This window comes from Leptodactylus fuscus, unplaced genomic scaffold, assembly GCF_031893055.1.
Source record: "Leptodactylus fuscus isolate aLepFus1 unplaced genomic scaffold, aLepFus1.hap2 HAP2_SCAFFOLD_82, whole genome shotgun sequence".
In the NCBI taxonomy this organism is placed as follows: domain Eukaryota; kingdom Metazoa; phylum Chordata; class Amphibia; order Anura; family Leptodactylidae; genus Leptodactylus; species Leptodactylus fuscus.
Window position 1 is genome coordinate 135,314 of NW_027440861.1, and position 20,385 is coordinate 155,698.

Genomic DNA, 20,385 nt, shown 5'->3' on the forward strand with positions numbered 1-20,385 from the left:
CTTGTACTGATGATGTCATCACACTCTTCTCTCCAGTCTAGAGGAGCTGTATACTGGTACTGATGATGTCATCACACTCTTCTCTCCAGGCTAGAGGAGCTGTACGCTGTATACTGGTACTGATGATGTCATCACACTCTTCTCTCCAGCCTAGAGGAGCTGTACGCTGTATACTGGTACTGATGATGTCATCACACTCTTCTCTCCAGGCTAGAGGAGCTGTACGCTGTATACTGGTACTGATGATGTCATCACACTCTTCTCTCCAGTCTAGAGGAGCTGTACACTGTATACTGGTACTGATGATGTCATCACACTCTTCTCTCCAGCCTAGAGGAGCTGTACACTGTATACTGGTACTGATGATGTCATCACACTCTTCTCTCCAGTCTAGAGGAGCTGTACACTGTATACTGGTACTGATGATGTCATCACACTCTTCTCTCCAGTCTAGAGGAGCTGTACACTGTATACTGGTACTGATGATGTCATCACACTCTTCTCTCCAGTCTAGAGGAGCTGTACACTGTATACTGGTACTGATGATGTCATCACACTCTTCTCTACAGCCTAGAGGAGCTGTACACTGTATACTGGTACTGATGATGTCATCACACTCTTCTCTCCAGTCTAGAGGAGCTGTACACTGTATACTGGTACTGATGATGTCATCACACTCTTCTCTCCAGCCTAGAGGAGCTGTACACTGTATACTGGTACTGATGATGTCATCACACTCTTCTCTCCAGCCTAGAGGAGCTGTACACTGTATACTGGTACTGATGATGTCATCACACTCTTCTCTCCAGTCTAGAGGATCTGTACACTGTATACTGGTACTGATGATGTCATCACACTCTTCTCTCCAGTCTAGAGGAGCTGTACACTGTATACTGGTACTGATGATGTCATCACGCTCTTCTCTCCAGTCTAGAGGAGCTGTACACTGTATACTGGTACTGATGATGTCATCACACTCTTCTCTCCAGTCTAGAGGAGCTGTACGCTGTATACTGGTACTGATGATGTCATCACACTCTTCTCTCCAGGCTAGAGGAGCTGTACACTGTATACTGGTACTGATGTCATCACACTCTTCTCTCCAGTCTAGAGGAGCTGTACACTGTATACTGGTACTGATGATGTCATCACACTCTTCTCTCCAGTCTAGAGGAGCTGTATACTTGTACTGATGATGTCATCACACTCTTCTCTCCAGTCTAGAGGAGCTGTACACTGTATACTTGTACTGATGATGTCATCACACTCTTCTCTCCAGTCTAGAGGAGCTGTATACTGGTACTGATGATGTCATCACACTCTTCTCTCCAGTCTAGAGGAGCTGTACACTGTATACTTGTACTGATGATGTCATCACACTCTTCTCTCCAGTCTAGAGGAGCTGTATACTGGTACTGATGATGTCATCACACTCTTCTCTCCAGTCTAGAGGAGCTGTACACTGTATACTTGTACTGATGATGTCATCACACTCTTCTCTCCAGGCTAGAGGAGCTGTATACTGGTACTGATGATGTCATCACACTCTTCTCTCCAGTCTAGAGGAGCTGTATACTGGTACTGATGATGTCATCACACTCTTCTCTCCAGTCTAGAGGAGCTGTATACTGGTACTGATGATGTCATCACACTCTTCTCTCCAGCCTAGAGGAGCTGTACACTGTATACTGGTACTGATGATGTCATCACACTCTTCTCTCCAGTCTAGAGGAGCTGTACGCTGTATACTGGTACTGATGATGTCATCACACTCTTCTCTCCAGCCTAGAGGAGCTGTACACTGTATACTGGTACTGATGATGTCATCACACTCTTCTCTCCAGTCTAGAGGAGCTGTATACTTGTACTGATGATGTCATCACACTCTTCTCTCCAGTCTAGAGGAGCTGTATACTGGTACTGATGATGTCATCACACTCTTCTCTCCAGTCTAGAGGAGCTGTACACTGTATACTTGTACTGATGATGTCATCACGCTCTTCTCTCCAGGCTAGAGGAGCTGTACACTGTATACTGGTGCTGATGATGTCATCACACTCTTCTCTCCAGGCTAGAGGAGCTGTGTACTGGTACTGATGATGTCATCACACTCTTCTCTCCAGTCTAGAGGAGCTGTACACTGTATACTGGTACTGATGATGTCATCACACTCTTCTCTCCAGTCTAGAGGAGCTGTACACTGTATACTGGTACTGATGATGTCATCACACTCTTCTCTCCAGTCTAGAGGAGCTGTATACTGGTACTGATGATGTCATCACACTCTTCTCTCCAGCCTAGAGGAGCTGTACGCTGTATACTGGTGCTGATGATGTCATCACACTCTTCTCTCCAGGCTAGAGGAGCTGTACACTGTATACTGGTGCTGATGATGTCATCACACTCTTCTCTCCAGGCTAGAGGAGCTGTACGCTGTATACTGGCACTGATGATGTCATCACACTCTTCTCTCCAGTCTAGAGGAGCTGTACACTGTATACTGGCACTGATGATGTCATCACACTCTTCTCTCCAGGCTAGAGGAGCTGTACACTGTATACTGGTACTGATGATGTCATCACACTCTTCTCTCCAGCCTAGAGGAGCTGTACACTGTATACTGGTACTGATGATGTCATCACACTCTTCTCTCCAGGCTAGAGGAGCTGTATACTGGTACTGATGATGTCATCACACTCTTCTCTCCAGTCTAGAGGAGCTGTACACTGTATACTGGTACTGATGATGTCATCACACTCTTCTCTCCAGCCTAGAGGAGCTGTACGCTGTATACTGGTACTGATGATGTCATCACACTCTTCTCTCCAGTCTAGAGGAGCTGTATACTGGTACTGATGATGTCATCACACTCTTCTCTCCAGCCTAGAGGAGCTGTACGCTGTATACTGGTGCTGATGATGTCATCACACTCTTCTCTCCAGGCTAGAGGAGCTGTACGCTGTATACTGGTACTGATGATGTCATCACACTCTTCTCTCCAGCCTAGAGGAGCTGTACGCTGTATACTGGTACTGATGATGTCATCACACTCTTCTCTCCAGTCTAGAGGAGCTGTACACTGTATACTGGTACTGATGATGTCATCACACTCTTCTCTCCAGTCTAGAGGAGCTGTACGCTGTATACTTGTACTGATGATGTCATCACGCTCTTCTCTCCAGGCTAGAGGAGCTGTATACTGGTACTGATGATGTCATCACACTCTTCTCTCCAGGCTAGAGGAGCTGTACACTGTATACTGGTACTGATGATATCATCACACTCTTCTCTCCAGTCTAGAGGAGCTGTATACTGGTACTGGTGATGTCATCACACTCTTCTCTCCAGCCTAGAGGAGCTGTATACTGGTACTGATGATGTCATCACACTCTTCTCTCCAGTCTAGAGGAGCTGTACACTGTATACTGGTACTGATGATGTCATCACACTCTTCTCTCCAGCCTAGAGGAGCTGTACACTGTATACTGGTACTGATGATGTCATCACACTCTTCTCTCCAGTCTAGAGGAGCTGTACACTGTATACTGGTACTGATGATGTCATCACACTCTTCTCTCCAGTCTAGAGGAGCTGTACACTGTATACTGGTGCTGATGATGTCATCACACTCTTCTCTCCAGGCTAGAGGAGCTGTACGCTGTATACTGGCACTGATGATGTCATCACACTCTTCTCTCCAGGCTAGAGGAGCTGTACACTGTATACTGGTACTGATGATGTCATCACACTCTTCTCTCCAGTCTAGAGGAGCTGTACACTGTATACTGGCACTGATGATGTCATCACACTCTTCTCTCCAGTCTAGAGGAGCTGTACACTGTATACTGGTACTGATGATGTCATCACACTCTTCTCTCCAGGCTAGAGGAGCTGTACACTGTATACTGGTGCTGATGATGTCATCACACTCTTCTCTCCAGGCTAGAGGAGCTGTACGCTGTATACTGGCACTGATGATGTCATCACACTCTTCTCTCCAGTCTAGAGGAGCTGTATACTGGTACTGATGATGTCATCACACTCTTCTCTCCAGGCTAGAGGAGCTGTACACTGTATACTGGTACTGATGATGTCATCACACTCTTCTCTCCAGCCTAGAGGAGCTGTACACTGTATACTGGTACTGATGATGTCATCACACTCTTCTCTCCAGGCTAGAGGAGCTGTACACTGTATACTGGTACTGATGATGTCATCACACTCTTCTCTCCAGCCTAGAGGAGCTGTACGCTGTATACTGGTACTGATGATGTCATCACACTCTTCTCTCCAGGCTAGAGGAGCTGTATACTGGTACTGATGATGTCATCACACTCTTCTCTCCAGCCTAGAGGAGCTGTACACTGTATACTGGTACTGATGATGTCATCACACTCTTCTCTCCAGGCTAGAGGAGCTGTACACTGTATACTGGTACTGATGTCATCACACTCTTCTCTCCAGGCTAGAGGAGCTGTATACTGGTACTGATGATGTCACCAGACTCTTCTCTCCAGTCTAGAGGAGCTGTACACTGTATACTGGTACTGATGATGTCACCAGACTCTTCTCTCCAGTCTAGAGGAGCTGTACACTGTATACTGGTACTGATGATGTCATCACACTCTTCTCTCCAGGCTAGAGGAGCTGTATACTGGTACTGATGATGTCACCAGACTCTTCTCTCCAGTCTAGAGGAGCTGTACGCTGTATACTGGTACTGATGATGTCATCACACTCTTCTCTCCAGCCTAGAGGAGCTGTACGCTGTATACTGGTACTGATGATGTCATCACACTCTTCTCTCCAGCCTAGAGGAGCTGTACACTGTATACTGGTACTGATGATGTCATCACACTCTTCTCTCCAGCCTAGAGGAGCTGTACACTGTATACTGGTGCTGATGATGTCATCACACTCTTCTCTCCAGGCTAGAGGAGCTGTACACTGTATACTGGTACTGATGATGTCATCACACTCTTCTCTCCAGCCTAGAGGAGCTGTACACTGTATACTGGTACTGATGATGTCATCACACTCTTCTCTCCAGCCTAGAGGAGCTGTATACTGGTACTGATGATGTCATCACACTCTTCTCTCCAGTCTAGAGGAGCTGTACGCTGTATACTGGTACTGATGATGTCATCACACTCTTCTCTCCAGTCTAGAGGAGCTGTACGCTGTATACTGGTACTGATGATGTCATCACACTCTTCTCTCCAGTCTAGAGGAGCTGTACACTGTATACTGGTACTGATGATGTCATCACACTCTTCTCTCCAGTCTAGAGGAGCTGTACACTGTATACTGGTACTGATGATGTCATCACACTCTTCTCTCCAGTCTAGAGGAGCTGTACACTGTATACTGGTACTGATGATATCATCACACTCTTCTCTCCAGGCTAGAGGAGCTGTACACTGTATACTGGTACTGATGATGTCATCACACTCTTCTCTCCAGGCTAGAGGAGCTGTATACTGGTACTGATGATGTCATCACACTCTTCTCTCCAGCCTAGAGGAGCTGTACACTGTATACTGGTACTGATGATGTCATCACACTCTTCTCTCCAGGCTAGAGGAGCTGTACACTGTATACTGGTACTGATGATGTCATCACACTCTTCTCTCCAGGCTAGAGGAGCTGTACGCTGTATACTGGTACTGATGATGTCATCACACTCTTCTCTCCAGGCTAGAGGAGCTGTATACTGGTACTGATGATGTCATCACACTCTTCTCTCCAGCCTAGAGGAGCTGTACACTGTATACTGGTACTGATGATGTCATCACACTCTTCTCTCCAGGCTAGAGGAGCTGTACACTGTATACTGGTACTGATGATGTCATCACACTCTTCTCTCCAGGCTAGAGGAGCTGTACGCTGTATACTGGTACTGATGATATCATCACACTCTTCTCTCCAGGCTAGAGGAGCTGTACACTGTATACTGGTACTGATGATGTCATCACACTCTTCTCTCCAGTCTAGAGGAGCTGTATACTGGTACTGATGATGTCATCACACTCTTCTCTCCAGTCTAGAGGAGCTGTACACTGTATACTGGTACTGATGATGTCATCACACTCTTCTCTCCAGGCTAGAGGAGCTGTACACTGTATACTGGTACTGATGATGTCATCACACTCTTCTCTCCAGTCTAGAGGAGCTGTACACTGTATACTGGTACTGATGATGTCATCACACTCTTCTCTCCAGTCTAGAGGAGCTGTACGCTGTATACTGGTACTGATGATGTCATCACACTCTTCTCTCCAGCCTAGAGGAGCTGTACGCTGTATACTGGTACTGATGATATCATCACACTCTTCTCTCCAGTCTAGAGGAGCTGTACACTGTATACTGGTACTGATGATGTCATCACACTCTTCTCTCCAGTCTAGAGGAGCTGTACGCTGTATACTTGTACTGATGATGTCATCACGCTCTTCTCTCCAGGCTAGAGGAGCTGTATACTGGTACTGATGATGTCATCACACTCTTCTCTCCAGGCTAGAGGAGCTGTACACTGTATACTGGTACTGATGATATCATCACACTCTTCTCTCCAGTCTAGAGGAGCTGTATACTGGTACTGGTGATGTCATCACACTCTTCTCTCCAGCCTAGAGGAGCTGTATACTGGTACTGATGATGTCATCACACTCTTCTCTCCAGGCTAGAGGAGCTGTACACTGTATACTGGTGCTGATGATGTCATCACACTCTTCTCTCCAGGCTAGAGGAGCTGTACGCTGTATACTGGCACTGATGATGTCATCACACTCTTCTCTCCAGGCTAGAGGAGCTGTACACTGTATACTGGTACTGATGATGTCATCACACTCTTCTCTCCAGGCTAGAGGAGCTGTACACTGTATACTGGTACTGATGATGTCATCACACTCTTCTCTCCAGTCTAGAGGAGCTGTACACTGTATACTGGTACTGATGATGTCATCACACTCTTCTCTCCAGGCTAGAGGAGCTGTACACTGTATACTGGTGCTGATGATGTCATCACACTCTTCTCTCCAGTCTAGAGGAGCTGTACGCTGTATACTGGCACTGATGATGTCATCACACTCTTCTCTCCAGTCTAGAGGAGCTGTACACTGTATACTGGTACTGATGATGTCATCACACTCTTCTCTCCAGGCTAGAGGAGCTGTACACTGTATACTGGTACTGATGATGTCATCACACTCTTCTCTCCAGCCTAGAGGAGCTGTACACTGTATACTGGTACTGATGATGTCATCACACTCTTCTCTCCAGGCTAGAGGAGCTGTATACTGGTACTGATGATGTCATCACACTCTTCTCTCCAGTCTAGAGGAGCTGTACACTGTATACTGGTACTGATGATGTCATCACACTCTTCTCTCCAGGCTAGAGGAGCTGTATACTGGTACTGATGATGTCATCACACTCTTCTCTCCAGGCTAGAGGAGCTGTATACTGGTACTGATGATGTCATCACACTCTTCTCTCCAGCCTAGAGGAGCTGTACGCTGTATACTGGTACTGATGATGTCATCACACTCTTCTCTCCAGGCTAGAGGAGCTGTATACTGGTACTGATGATGTCATCACACTCTTCTCTCCAGCCTAGAGGAGCTGTACACTGTATACTGGTACTGATGATGTCATCACACTCTTCTCTCCAGGCTAGAGGAGCTGTACACTGTATACTGGTACTGATGATGTCATCACACTCTTCTCTCCAGGCTAGAGGAGCTGTATACTGGTACTGATGATGTCACCAGACTCTTCTCTCCAGTCTAGAGGAGCTGTACACTGTATACTGGTACTGATGATGTCATCACACTCTTCTCTCCAGGCTAGAGGAGCTGTACACTGTATACTGGTACTGATGATGTCACCAGACTCTTCTCTCCAGTCTAGAGGAGCTGTACACTGTATACTGGTACTGATGATGTCATCACACTCTTCTCTCCAGGCTAGAGGAGCTGTATACTGGTACTGATGATGTCACCAGACTCTTCTCTCCAGTCTAGAGGAGCTGTACGCTGTATACTGGTACTGATGATGTCATCACACTCTTCTCTCCAGTCTAGAGGAGCTGTACGCTGTATACTGGTACTGATGATGTCATCACACTCTTCTCTCCAGCCTAGAGGAGCTGTACACTGTATACTGGTACTGATGATGTCATCACACTCTTCTCTCCAGCCTAGAGGAGCTGTACACTGTATACTGGTGCTGATGATGTCATCACACTCTTCTCTCCAGGCTAGAGGAGCTGTACACTGTATACTGGTACTGATGATGTCATCACACTCTTCTCTCCAGCCTAGAGGAGCTGTACACTGTATACTGGTACTGATGATGTCATCACACTCTTCTCTCCAGTCTAGAGGAGCTGTATACTGGTACTGGTGATGTCATCACACTCTTCTCTCCAGCCTAGAGGAGCTGTACACTGTATACTGGTGCTGATGATGTCATCACACTCTTCTCTCCAGTCTAGAGGAGCTGTACACTGTATACTGGTACTGATGATGTCATCACACTCTTCTCTCCAGTCTAGAGGAGCTGTACGCTGTATACTGGTACTGATGATGTCATCACACTCTTCTCTCCAGGCTAGAGGAGCTGTACACTGTATACTGGTACTGATGATGTCATCACACTCTTCTCTCCAGCCTAGAGGAGCTGTACACTGTATACTGGTACTGATGATGTCATCACACTCTTCTCTCCAGTCTAGAGGAGCTGTACGCTGTATACTGGTACTGATGATATCATCACACTCTTCTCTCCAGGCTAGAGGAGCTGTACACTGTATACTGGTACTGATGATGTCATCACACTCTTCTCTCCAGCCTAGAGGAGCTGTACACTGTATACTGGTACTGATGATGTCATCACACTCTTCTCTCCAGCCTAGAGGAGCTGTATACTGGTACTGATGATGTCATCACACTCTTCTCTCCAGTCTAGAGGAGCTGTACACTGTATACTGGTACTGATGATGTCATCACACTCTTCTCTCCAGTCTAGAGGAGCTGTACGCTGTATACTGGTACTGATGATATCATCACACTCTTCTCTCCAGTCTAGAGGAGCTGTACGCTGTATACTGGTACTGATGATGTCATCACACTCTTCTCTCCAGTCTAGAGGAGCTGTACGCTGTATACTTGTACTGATGATGTCATCACGCTCTTCTCTCCAGTCTAGAGGAGCTGTACGCTGTATACTTGTACTGATGATGTCATCACGCTCTTCTCTCCAGTCTAGAGGAGCTGTACGCTGTATACTGGTACTGATGATGTCACCAGACTCTTCTCTCCAGGCTCTGCGCTGTATCCAACCTTTCCCTTAGTTCATGCTGCATTTAGCCGACCAGTTCCAGATCGAGACGTCATCTCACAGCTCTATATATAGATGACACAGAGGAGACATTTAGAGACCCACACATATGAGACGGTCACAGAAGTGACAGACAGGTACAGAAGAGACAGAGAAGAGACACATAAAAGACTTATAGGGACAATCAGAGAGACAGAGCAGAGACAGTCACAGTAGAGACAGGCAAAGAGATAGGCAGGTACCAAAGAAACTGTTTGTATATGTCAAAAAGACAGACGTATGAAAGAGAGGTAGTGAGGAGAGCGAAAGAGACAGGCGGAGAGACAAGTACAGAAAGACAGAGAGACAGACACAAAGAGACAGAGGGGAGGTATAGACAGACAGACAGGGAGAGAGGGGAGCCATAGACAGAGACAGACACAAAGAGACAGAGGGGAGGCACAGACAGACAGAGAGACACAAAGAGACAGAGGCAAAGAGACAGAGAGGAGGCAAGGACAGAGAGAGACACCAAGAGACAGAGACAGAGAGGAGGCATAGACAGAGAGAGACACCAAGAGACAGAGAAAGACAGAGACAGAGAGGAGGCATAGACAGAGACAGACACAAAGAGACAGAGGGGAGGCACAGACAGACAGAGAGAGACACAAAGAGACAGAGGGGAGGCAAAGACAGAGAGAGAGAGACAGACACAAAGAGACAGAGAGGAGGCAAAGACAGAGAGAGAGAGACAGACACAAAGAGACAGAGAGGAGGCAAGGACAGAGAGAGAGAGACAGACACAAAGAGACAGAGAGGAGGCAAAGACAGACAGACACAAAGAGACAGAGAGGAGGCAAAGACAGAGAGAGAGAGACACAAAGAGACAGAGAGGAGGCAAAGACAGAGAGAGAGAGACAGACACAAAGAGACAGAGAGGAGGCAAGGACAGAGAGAGAGAGACAGACACAAAGAGACAGAGAGGAGGCAAAGACAGACAGACACAAAGAGACAGAGAGGAGGCAAAGACAGAGAGAGAGACACAAAGAGACAGAGAGGAGGCACAGACAGACAGAGATAGAGAGACAGACACAAAGAGACAGAGAGGAGGCAAGGACAGAGAGAGAGAGACACAAAGAGACAGAGAGGAGGCAAAGACAGAGACAGACACAAAGAGACAGAGAGGAGGCACAGACAGACAGAGAGAGAGAGACACAAAGAGACAGAGAGGAGGCAAAGACAGACAGACACAAAGAGACAGAGAGGAGGCAAAGACAGAGAGACAGAGACAGACACAAAGAGACAGACACCAAGAGACAGAGCAGACGGGGGGGGACATGTCGGGGGTGATTGTGACCCGGAAGGCGGAGGGCTCAGCGTTAGATTTCTGGTTGTGTCTTCTATCGGGTCAGGCCGAGACTGTTGCGGAGCTGCTGGAGCAGTCGGGGGATTTGATTCACCCCAACTCCGTGTTTGATACGAGTGATGTGGACGAATGGCGGAATTATCGCTACAACCCCACGGCTTTACGTAGGTGTCACAGACAGGCGTCCTCTGCCACAGAGGAGAGCGCGCCCAATGTCCTCAGGTCTCTTCTTCTCCCCGCAGGGATCTGGTCTCTGACCTATGAAGAAGAATTCACCTGCCCTCTGTACGTGAGCGCCAGCCGTGGCCACACCGAGTGCCTGCAGCTCCTCCTCAGGAAGGGGGCACATGTGGATTTTGCTCCTGGTGGCGAAAGTGCTCTGCATGGCGCCTGCGAGAACGGTCACAACGAATGTGTGAGGCTCCTGCTGAGATACGGCGCCAACCCCAACCTACAGTCCCAAGATGGCCTCCACCCGCTCCACTACTGTAAGACCCCGGAGTCCTACCAGTAAGTCCTCACCATATACAACCTGATGGCGGTGCACCGGCAGTCCTATGTAACACCACAGACAACACCGGCAGTCCTATGTAACACCACAGACAACACCGGCAGTCCTATGTAACACCACAGACAACACCGGCAGTCCTATGTAACACCACAGACAACACCGGCAGTCCTATGTAACACCACAGACAACACCGGCAGTCCTATGTAACACCACAGACAACACCGGCAGTCCTATGTAACACCACAGACAACACCGGCAGTCCTATGTAACATGTATTTTCTCTGCTTCCTCTTCCAGCTGTGCTAAGCTCCTCCTACAATATGGCGCCCATGTGAACAGCCGGTCGGAGGATGAGGAGCTGACGCCATTGCATATGGCGGCTCGCCACGCTTTGCTGGACCATGTAGACCTTTACCTCCGTCATGGCGCTGCTGTGGATAAGAGAGATGTTCAGGGGGAGACGCCATTAAGTGCGGCCTGCAGTCCCCCCCAGAGCGGCGCCGGGCAGCTTGACAGCTACTATAAGGTGTGTCAGCGGCTTGTGGAGAGCGGCGCGGATATTCACACACGAGACAATGACCAGCAGAGTCCCCTTCACCTGGCCTGTAAGAGCGCCAATCCTCAGACAGTGCAACTACTGCTGGAACGCGGGGCCGAGGTCAACGCCATGAGCTACAGCGGCAATACCGCCATGCAGAACATCCTGCAGGTGACGGCCTACAAGCTGGACAACCAGCCGGAGCTCATCGTGCGGGCGCTGCTCAATCATGGCGCCATCCGGGTGTGGCCTGGAGCTCTCAGCAAGGTAACACGGCCAGAAATCGGCCACAGCCCCTTTATCCTCCAGGTCAGACCCAGATATAGGAAAGAGAAGAAGCCACGTGAAGGAGCAGCAGGAGGGTCAAGACGTGGCTGAGGAGGCTCTGACGTGCTGTGCAGGAGACGCGCCTCTTCTGATGGCCACAAGGTGTTTGCTGCCACGTCTTGGCCTCCTTGTGCTGCTCTCTGTGGCCTCGTTCCTCTGATGACACTGAAGATTCTCTGTACAGTCCAGCCACAGCCCACGAGAGAACCCACCGGGCCTGTCCTGGGGAGCGCTGGGGTCACCACTAACACCATTGATCAATATTTCTCCATCATAACATCTGAAGATGCCGCCAGGTGCACGGACCCTCAAACCCTCCTTTACTGGGCAAGTTCCAGAGCACTGTGCCCGACGTGCTGTCAGAGGGCGATGTGCCCGACGTGCTGTCAGAGGGCGATGTGCCCGACGTGCTGTCAGAGGGCGATGTGCCCGACGTGCTGTCAGAGGGCGATGTGCCCGACGTGCTGTCAGAGGGCGATGTGCCCGACGTGCTGTCAGAGGGCGATGTGCCCGACGTGCTGTCAGAGGGCGATGTGCCCGACGTGCTGTCAGAGGGCGATGTGCCCGACGTGCTGTCAGAGGGCGATGTGCCCGACGTGCTGTCAGAGGGCGATGTGCCCGACGTGCTGTCAGAGGGACGTCTCTCCTGTCTCTGTCCCTCTGACGTCTCTCCTGTCTCTGCCCCTGACGTCTCTCCTGTCTCTGCCCCCCTGACGTCTCTCCTGTCTCTGCCCCTCTCCTGTCTCTGCCCCCTGACGTCTCTCCTGTCTCTGCCCCCCTGACGTCTCTCCTGTCTCTGCCCCCTGACGTCTCTCCTGTCTCTGCCCCCCTGACGTCTCTCCTGTCTCTGCCCCCTTGACGTCTCTGCCCCCCTGACGTCTCTGCTGTCTCTGCCCCCCTGACGTCTCTGCTGTCTCTGCCCCCCTGACGTCTCTGCTGTCTCTGCCCCCTGACGTCTCTCCTGTCTCTGCCCCCTGACGTCTCTCCTGTCTCTGCCCACCTGACGTCTCTCCTGTCTCTGTCCCTCTGACGTCTCTGCTGTCTCTGCCCCTGACGTCTCTCCGTCTCTGCCCCTCTCCTGTCTCTGTCCCTCTGACGTCTCTGCTGTCTCTGCCCCTCTGACGTCTCTCCTGTCTCTTCCCCTCTCCTGTCTCTGCCCCCCTGACGTCTCTGCTGTCTCTGCCCCTGACGTCTCTCCGTCTCTTCCCCTCTCCTGTCTCTGCCCCCTGACGTCTCTCCATCTCTGCCCCTCTCCTGTCTCTGTCCCTCTGACGTCTCTGCTGTCTCTTCCCCTCTCCTGTCTCTGTCCCTCTGACGTCTCTGCTGTCTCTTCCCCTCTCCTGTCTCTGTCCCTCTGACGTCTCTGCTGTCTCTTCCCCTCTCCTGTCTCTGTCCCTCTGACGTCTCTGCTGTCTCTTCCCCTCTCCTGTCTCTGTCCCTCTGACGTCTCTGCTGTCTCTTCCCCTCTCCTGTCTCTGTCCCTCTGACGTCTCTGCTGTCTCTTCTCACCCCCAGGTCCTCCGTTTCTGCCCCTCTCCTGTCTCTGCCCTCTGACGTCTCTGCTGTCTCTGCCCCTGACGTCTCTCCGTCTCTGCCCCTCTCCTGTCTCTGTCCCTCTGACGTCTCTGCTGTCTCTTCTCACCCCCAGGTCCTCCGTTTCTGCCCCTCTCCTGTCTCTGCCCTCTGACGTCTCTGCTGTCTCTGCCCCTGACGTCTCTCCGTCTCTGCCCCTCTCCTGTCTCTGTCCCTCTGACGTCTCTGCTGTCTCTTCTCACCCCCAGGTCCTCCGTTTCTGCCCCTCTCCTGTCTCTGCCCTCTGACGTCTCTCCTGTCTCTGCCCCCTGACGTCTCTCCGTCTCTGCCCCTCTCCTGTCTCTGTCCCTCTGACGTCTCTGCTGTCTCTGCCCCTGACGTCTCTCCGTCTCTGCCCCTCTCCTGTCTCTGTCCCTCTGACGTCTCTGCTGTCTCTTCTCACCCCCAGGTCCTCCGTTTCTGCTGTTCTTCTCCGCGCACAGTTGAAGTTCTGCTGAACACTTACAGTAAAGTTCGCGGCTCTGAGGACTGGGCCGAGGTTGTCCCTGAGGAGGAGCAGCAGGTGAGTGAGGGGAACTGAGGAAAACGGCGCTTTTATGGGCGGGGCATCAATCAGCGACACACAGATTAGAATATATGGCAGAGATCCGCGCTTTGCCCCTGCAGTGTGGGGGAACCCCGACCGCGCCCAGGAAACCCCAAATGTGGAGTCAAAAGGTGAAATATTAGTCACACTAAATCCTCAAGGTTTATATCCCCCCCACCATATAAAACTTTACGGAATCAATAATCCCACAATACAAGATCGATAATCCCACAATACAAGATCGATAATCCCACAATACAAGATCGATAATCCCACAATACAAGATCGATAATCCCACAATACAGAATCGATAATCCCACAATACAGAATCGATAATCCCACAATACAAGATCGATAATCCCACAATACAGAATCGATAATCCCACAATACAGAATCGATAATCCCACAATACAAAATCGATAATCCCACAATACAAAATCGATAATCCCACAATACAAAATCGATAATCCCACAATACAGAATCGATAATCCCACAATACAGAATCGATAATCCCACAATACAAGATCGATAAACCCACAATACAGAATCGATAATCCCACAATACAGAATCGATAATCCCACAATACAGAATCGATAATCCCACAATACAAAATCGATAATCCCACAATACAAAATCGATAATCCCACAATACAAAATCGATAATCCCACAATACAGAATCGATAATCCCACAATACAGAATCGATAATCCCACAATACAAGATCGATAAACCCACAATAGAGAATCAATAATCCGACCATACAGAATCAATAATCCCACAATACAAGATCGATAATCCCACAATACAAGATCGATAATCCCACAATACAAGATCGATAATCCCACAATACAGAATTGATAATCCCACAATACAAGATCGATAATCCCACAATACAGGATCAATAATCCCACAATAGAGAATCGATAATCCCACAATACGGAATCAATAATCCCACAATACAAATTCAATAATCCCACAATATGAGTGACAAAATCCGGCTGTATTTTGCTGATCTACCACCAGTGGCCGCTGTTTGTCACTCTGAATTAGTGTTGCACTTCCTCTCCTCACCACTGGAGGCCGCTGTGTTCATCCTAGGACTTGCCTGTACCATAGACGAGCGCTCTGTACCAGTGAGACGCCATCTTGTTTCTGTCTGGGCCTAGGTACAGCCATGAGGCGGTGGAACCTGTGCTGGAGTGACTTGTTCCAGTCTCAGACTCTTTCTCCTCCTTGTATTACCCTTGTGGTCTCCACCTCAGGTCGCTCCTCGGACCACTACTCTTCAGTACTGACCTGCTCCTGGCTTATTCCATCTGGCCACGTCTGTGTCTGGTAACAGGATTGTGGAGCCTGAGCTATGGAATCTTCTGGAGACCTGAGCTGTGGAATCTTCTGGAGACCTGAGCTATGGAATCTTCTGGAGACCTGAGCTATGGAATCTTCTGGAGACCTGAGCTATGGAATCTTCTGGAGACCGAGCTATGGAATCTTCTGGAGACCGAGCTATGGAATCTTCTGGAGACCTGAGCTATGGAATCTTCTGGAGACCTGAGCTATGGAATCTTCTGGAGCCTGAGCTGTGGAATCTTCTGGAGACCTGAGCTGTGGAATCTTCTGGAGACCTGAGCTATGGAATCTTCTGGAGCCTGAGCTATGGAATCTTCTGGAGCCTGAGCTGTGGAATCTTCTGGAGACCTGAGCTGTGGAATCTTCTGGAGACCTGAGCTGTGGAATCTTCTGGAGACCTGAGCTGTGGAATCTTCTGGAGACCTGAGCTGTGGAATCTTCTGGAGACCTGAGCTGTGGAATCTTCTGGAGACCTGAGCTGTGGAATCTTCTGGAGACCTGAGCTGTGGAATCTTCTGGAGACCTGAGCTGTGGAATCTTCTGGAGACCTGAGCTGTGGAATCTTCTGGAGACCTGAGCTGTGGAATCTTCTGGAGACCTGAGCTGTGGAATCTTCTGGAGACCTGAGCTGTGGAATCTTCTGGAGACCTGAGCTGTGGAATCTTCTGGAGACCTGAGCTGTGGAATCTTCTGGAGACCTGAGCTGTGGAATCTTCTGGAGACCTGAGCTGTGGAATCTTCTGGAGACCTGAGCTATGAAACCTTCTGGAGACCTGAGCTCGGAGGTTCGGGTCAGTAACATCAGCTGTTTCCTTACTGGCCCGTCCTGATGTGCGAGTATTGGGACAAGTAACTGAGGACTTACAGAATATACAGGGGCTTCTAATCCAGGCTGTGGCTCCTGCCCCCTCCCCGCCTCTTCCAGCCTTCAGGTTTGGGGCGCACCCCTCTCACCCCCTCACTGGGTATTACCATGCTTCTGACACATCAGGCTGTAGCCAAGTCCTCCTATTGAGGCCGATGATGGACGTCCTGAGGATACTCGAGGTAAGAAAGGTGGATTTCTATCCGGCCTCGTAACAATCGGCAGTTCCACCTTCCACTTCCAGAGACTCTGAAACAAGGAAATACTCCGAGGCCGATGCTGAACCTGCTCACATGGACAGTGTATAAGAGCGTGCCGATAGAAGGGAACGCAGACGGCGGCAAAACCACTGTCTTATTGTGGGGAACCTGCTCACATGGACAGTGTATAAGAGCGTGCCGATAGAAGGGAACGCAGACGGCGGCAAAACCAGTGTCTTATTGTGGGGAACCTGCTCACATGGACAGTGTATAAGAGCGTGCCGATAGAAGGGAACGCAGACGGCGGCAAAACCAGTGTCTTATTGTGGGGAATCTGCTCACATGGACAGTGTACAAGAGCGTGCCGATAGAAGGGAACGCAGACGGCGGCAAAACCAGTGTCTTATTGTGGGGAACATGAGCACATGGACAGTGTATAAGAGCGTGCCGATAGAAGGGAACGCAGACGGCGGCAAAACCAGTGTCTTATTGTGGGGAACCTGCTCACATGGACAGTGTACAAGAACGTGCCGATAGAAGGGAACGCAGACGGCGGCAAAACCACTGTCTTATTGTGGGGAACCTGAGCACATGGACAGTGTACAAGAACGTGAGCGTGTCGATAGAAGGGAACGCAGACGGCGGCAAAACCAGTGTCTTAATGTGGGGAACCTGCTCACATGGACAGTGTACAAGAACGTGCCGATAGAAGGGAACGCAGACGGCGGCAAAACCAGTGTCTTATTGTGGGGAATCTGCTCACATGGACAGTGTACAAGAACGTGAGCGTGCCGATAGAAGGGAACGCAGACGGCGGCAAAACCAGTGTCTTATTGTGGGGAACCTGCTCACATGGACAGTGTACAAGAACGTGCCGATAGAAGGGAACGCAGACGGCGGCAAAACCACTGTCTTATTGTGGGGAACCTGCTCACATGGACAGTGTATAAGAGCGTGCCGATAGAAGGGAACGCAGACGGCGGCAAAACCACTGTCTTATTGTGGGGAACCTGCTCACATGGACAGTGTATAAGAGCGTGCCGATAGAAGGGAACGCAGACGGCGGCAAAACCAGTGTCTTATTGTGGGGAACCTGCTCACATGGACAGTGTATAAGAGCGTGCCGATAGAAGGGAACGCAGACGGCGGCAAAACCAGTGTCTTATTGTGGGGAATCTGCTCACATGGACAGTGTATAAGAGCGTGCCGATAGAAGGGAACACAGACGGCGGCAAAACCAGTGTCTTATTGTGGGGAATCTGCTCACATGGACAGTGTACAAGAGCGTGCCGATAGAAGGGAACGCAGACGGCGGCAAAACCAGTGTCTTATTGTGGGGAACATGAGCACATGGACAGTGTATAAGAGCGTGCCGATAGAAGGGAACGCAGACGGCGGCAAAACCAGTGTCTTATTGTGGGGAACCTGAGCACATGGACAGTGTACAAGAACGTGCCGATAGAAGGGAACGCAGACGGCGGCAAAACCACTGTCTTATTGTGGGGAACCTGCTCACATGGACAGTGTATAAGAACGTGCCGATAGAAGGGAACGCAGACAGCGGCAAAACCAGTGTCTTATTGTGGGGAACCTGAGCACATGGACAGTGTACAAGAACGTGAGCGTGCCGATAGAAGGGAACGCAGACACCGTTGTGATGGTGGTGGTAGTAGTAGTATTCTCTTAGGGACCTCTCCCCTCTGAGCCGGTGTGATGGTGGTAGTAGTAGTATTCCCTTGGGGACCTTTCCCCTCTGAGCCGGTGTGATGGTGGTGGTAGTAGTAGTATTCCCTTGGGGACCTCTCCTCTCTGAGCCGGTGTGATGGTGGTGGTGGTGGTGGTAGTAGTATTCCCTTGGGGACCTCTCCTCTCTGAGCCGGTGTGATGGTGGTGGTAGTAGTATTCCCTTGTGGACCTCTCCCCTCTGAGCCGGTGTGATGGTGGTAGTAGTAGTATTCCCTTGGGGACCTCTTACTCTCTGAGCCGGTGTGATGGTGGTGGTAGTAGTATTCCCTTGGGGACCTCTCCTCTCTGAGCCGGTGTGATGGTGGTGGTAGTAGTAGTATTCCCTTGGGGACCTCTCCCCTCTGAGCCGGTGTGATGGTGGTGGTAGTAGTAGTATTCTTTTGGGGACCTCTCCTCTCTGAGCCGGTGTGATGGTGGTAGTAGTAGTATTTCCTTGGGGACCTCTCCTCTCTGAGCCGGTACGATGGTGGTGGTAGTAGTATTCCCTTGGGGACCTCTCCTCTCTGAGCTGGTGTGATGGTGGTGGTAGTAGTAGTATTCTCTTGGGGACCTCTCCTCTCTGAGCCGGTGTGATGGTGGTAGTAGTAGTATTCCCTTGTGGACCTCTCCCCTCTGACCCGGTGTGATGGTGGTAGTAGTAGTATTCTCTTGGGGACCTCTCCTCTCTGAGCCGGTGTGATGGTGGTGGTAGTAGTAGTATTCTCTTGGGGACCTCTTCTCTCTGAGCCGGTGTGATGGTGGTGGTAGTAGTAGTATTCCCTTGGGGACCTCTCCTCTCTGAGCCGGTGTGATGGTGGTGGTAGTAGTAGTATTCCCTTGGGGACCTCTCCCCTCTGAGCCGGTGTGATGGTGGTGGTAGTAGTAGTATTCCCTTGGGGACCTCTCCTCTCTGAGCCGGTGTGATGGTGGTGGTAGTAGTAGTATTCCCTTGGGGACCTCTCCCCTCTGAGCCGGTGTGATGGTGGTGGTAGTAGAAGTATTCCCTTGGGGACCTCTCCTCTCTGAGCCGGTACGATGGTGGTAGTAGTAGTATTCTCTTGGGGACCTCTCCCCTCTGAGCCGGTGTGGTGGTGGTGGTAGTAGTAGTATTCCCTTGGGGACCTCTCCTCTCTGAGCCGGTGTGATGGTGGTGGTAGTAGTAGTATTCCCTTGGGGACCTCTCCCCTCTGAGCCGGTGTGATGGTGGTGGTAGTAGTAGTATTCCCTTGGGGACCTCTCCTCTCTGAGCCGGTGTGATGGTGGTGGTAGTAGTAGTATTCCCTTGGGGACCTCTCCCCTCTGAGCCGGTGTGATGGTGGTAGTAGTAGTATTCCCTTGGGGACCTCTCCTCTCTGAGCCGGTACGATGGTGGTAGTAGTAGTATTCTCTTGGGGACCTCTTCTCTCTGAGCCGGTGTGATGGTGGTGGTAGTAGTATTCTCTTGGGGACCTCTCCTCTCTGAGCCGGTGTGATGGTGGTGGTAGTAGTAGTATTCTCTTGGGGACCTCTTCTCTCTGAGCCGGTGTGATGGTGGTGGTAGTAGTATTCTCTTGGGGACCTCTCCTCTCTGAGCCGGTGTGATGGTGGTGGTAGTAGTAGTATTCTCTTGGGGACCTCTCCTCTCTGAGCCGGTGTGATGGTGGTAGTAGTAGTAGTATTCTCTTGGGGACCTCTCCTCTCTGAGCCGGTGTGATGGTGGTGGTAGTAGTATTCTCTTGGGGACCTCTCCTCTCTGAGCCGGTGTAATGGTGGTGGTAGTAGTAGTATTCCCTTGGGGACCTCTCCTCTCTGAGCCGGTGTGATGGTGGTGGTGGTGGTAGTAGTATTCCCTTGTGGACCTCTCCCCTCTGAGCCGGTGTGATGGTGGTAGTAGTAGTATTCCCTTGGGGACCTCTCCCCTCTGAGCCGGTGTGATGGTGGTGGTAGTAGTAGTATTCCCTTGGGGACCTCTCCCCTCTGAGCCGGTGTGATGGTGGTAGTAGTAGTATTCTCTTGGGGACCTCTCCCCTCTGAGCCGGTGTGATGGTGGTAGTAGTAGTATTTCCTTGGGGACCTCTCCT

At 50.3% G+C, this 20,385-nt stretch overlaps 1 protein-coding gene across 2 annotated transcripts in view; it reads left to right on the forward strand.

Moving 5' to 3' along the window:
* Window positions 1–20,385, forward strand: part of ASB10 (ankyrin repeat and SOCS box containing 10) — a 102,329-nt gene that overhangs the window by 67,434 nt on the left and 14,510 nt on the right. The window contains exons 1-4 of one of the 2 annotated variants that reach the window (XM_075262039.1): window positions 10,659–10,851; window positions 10,930–11,197; window positions 11,496–12,003; window positions 14,045–14,158. In XM_075262039.1, coding sequence (XP_075118140.1) covers window positions 10,659–10,851; window positions 10,930–11,197; window positions 11,496–12,003; window positions 14,045–14,158 — 1,083 coding nt within the window. Of the gene's footprint in view, window positions 1–10,658; window positions 10,852–10,929; window positions 11,198–11,495; window positions 12,004–14,044; window positions 14,159–20,385 lie in introns of those variants that run through there. The other variant, XM_075262038.1, reaches the window with a different exon arrangement.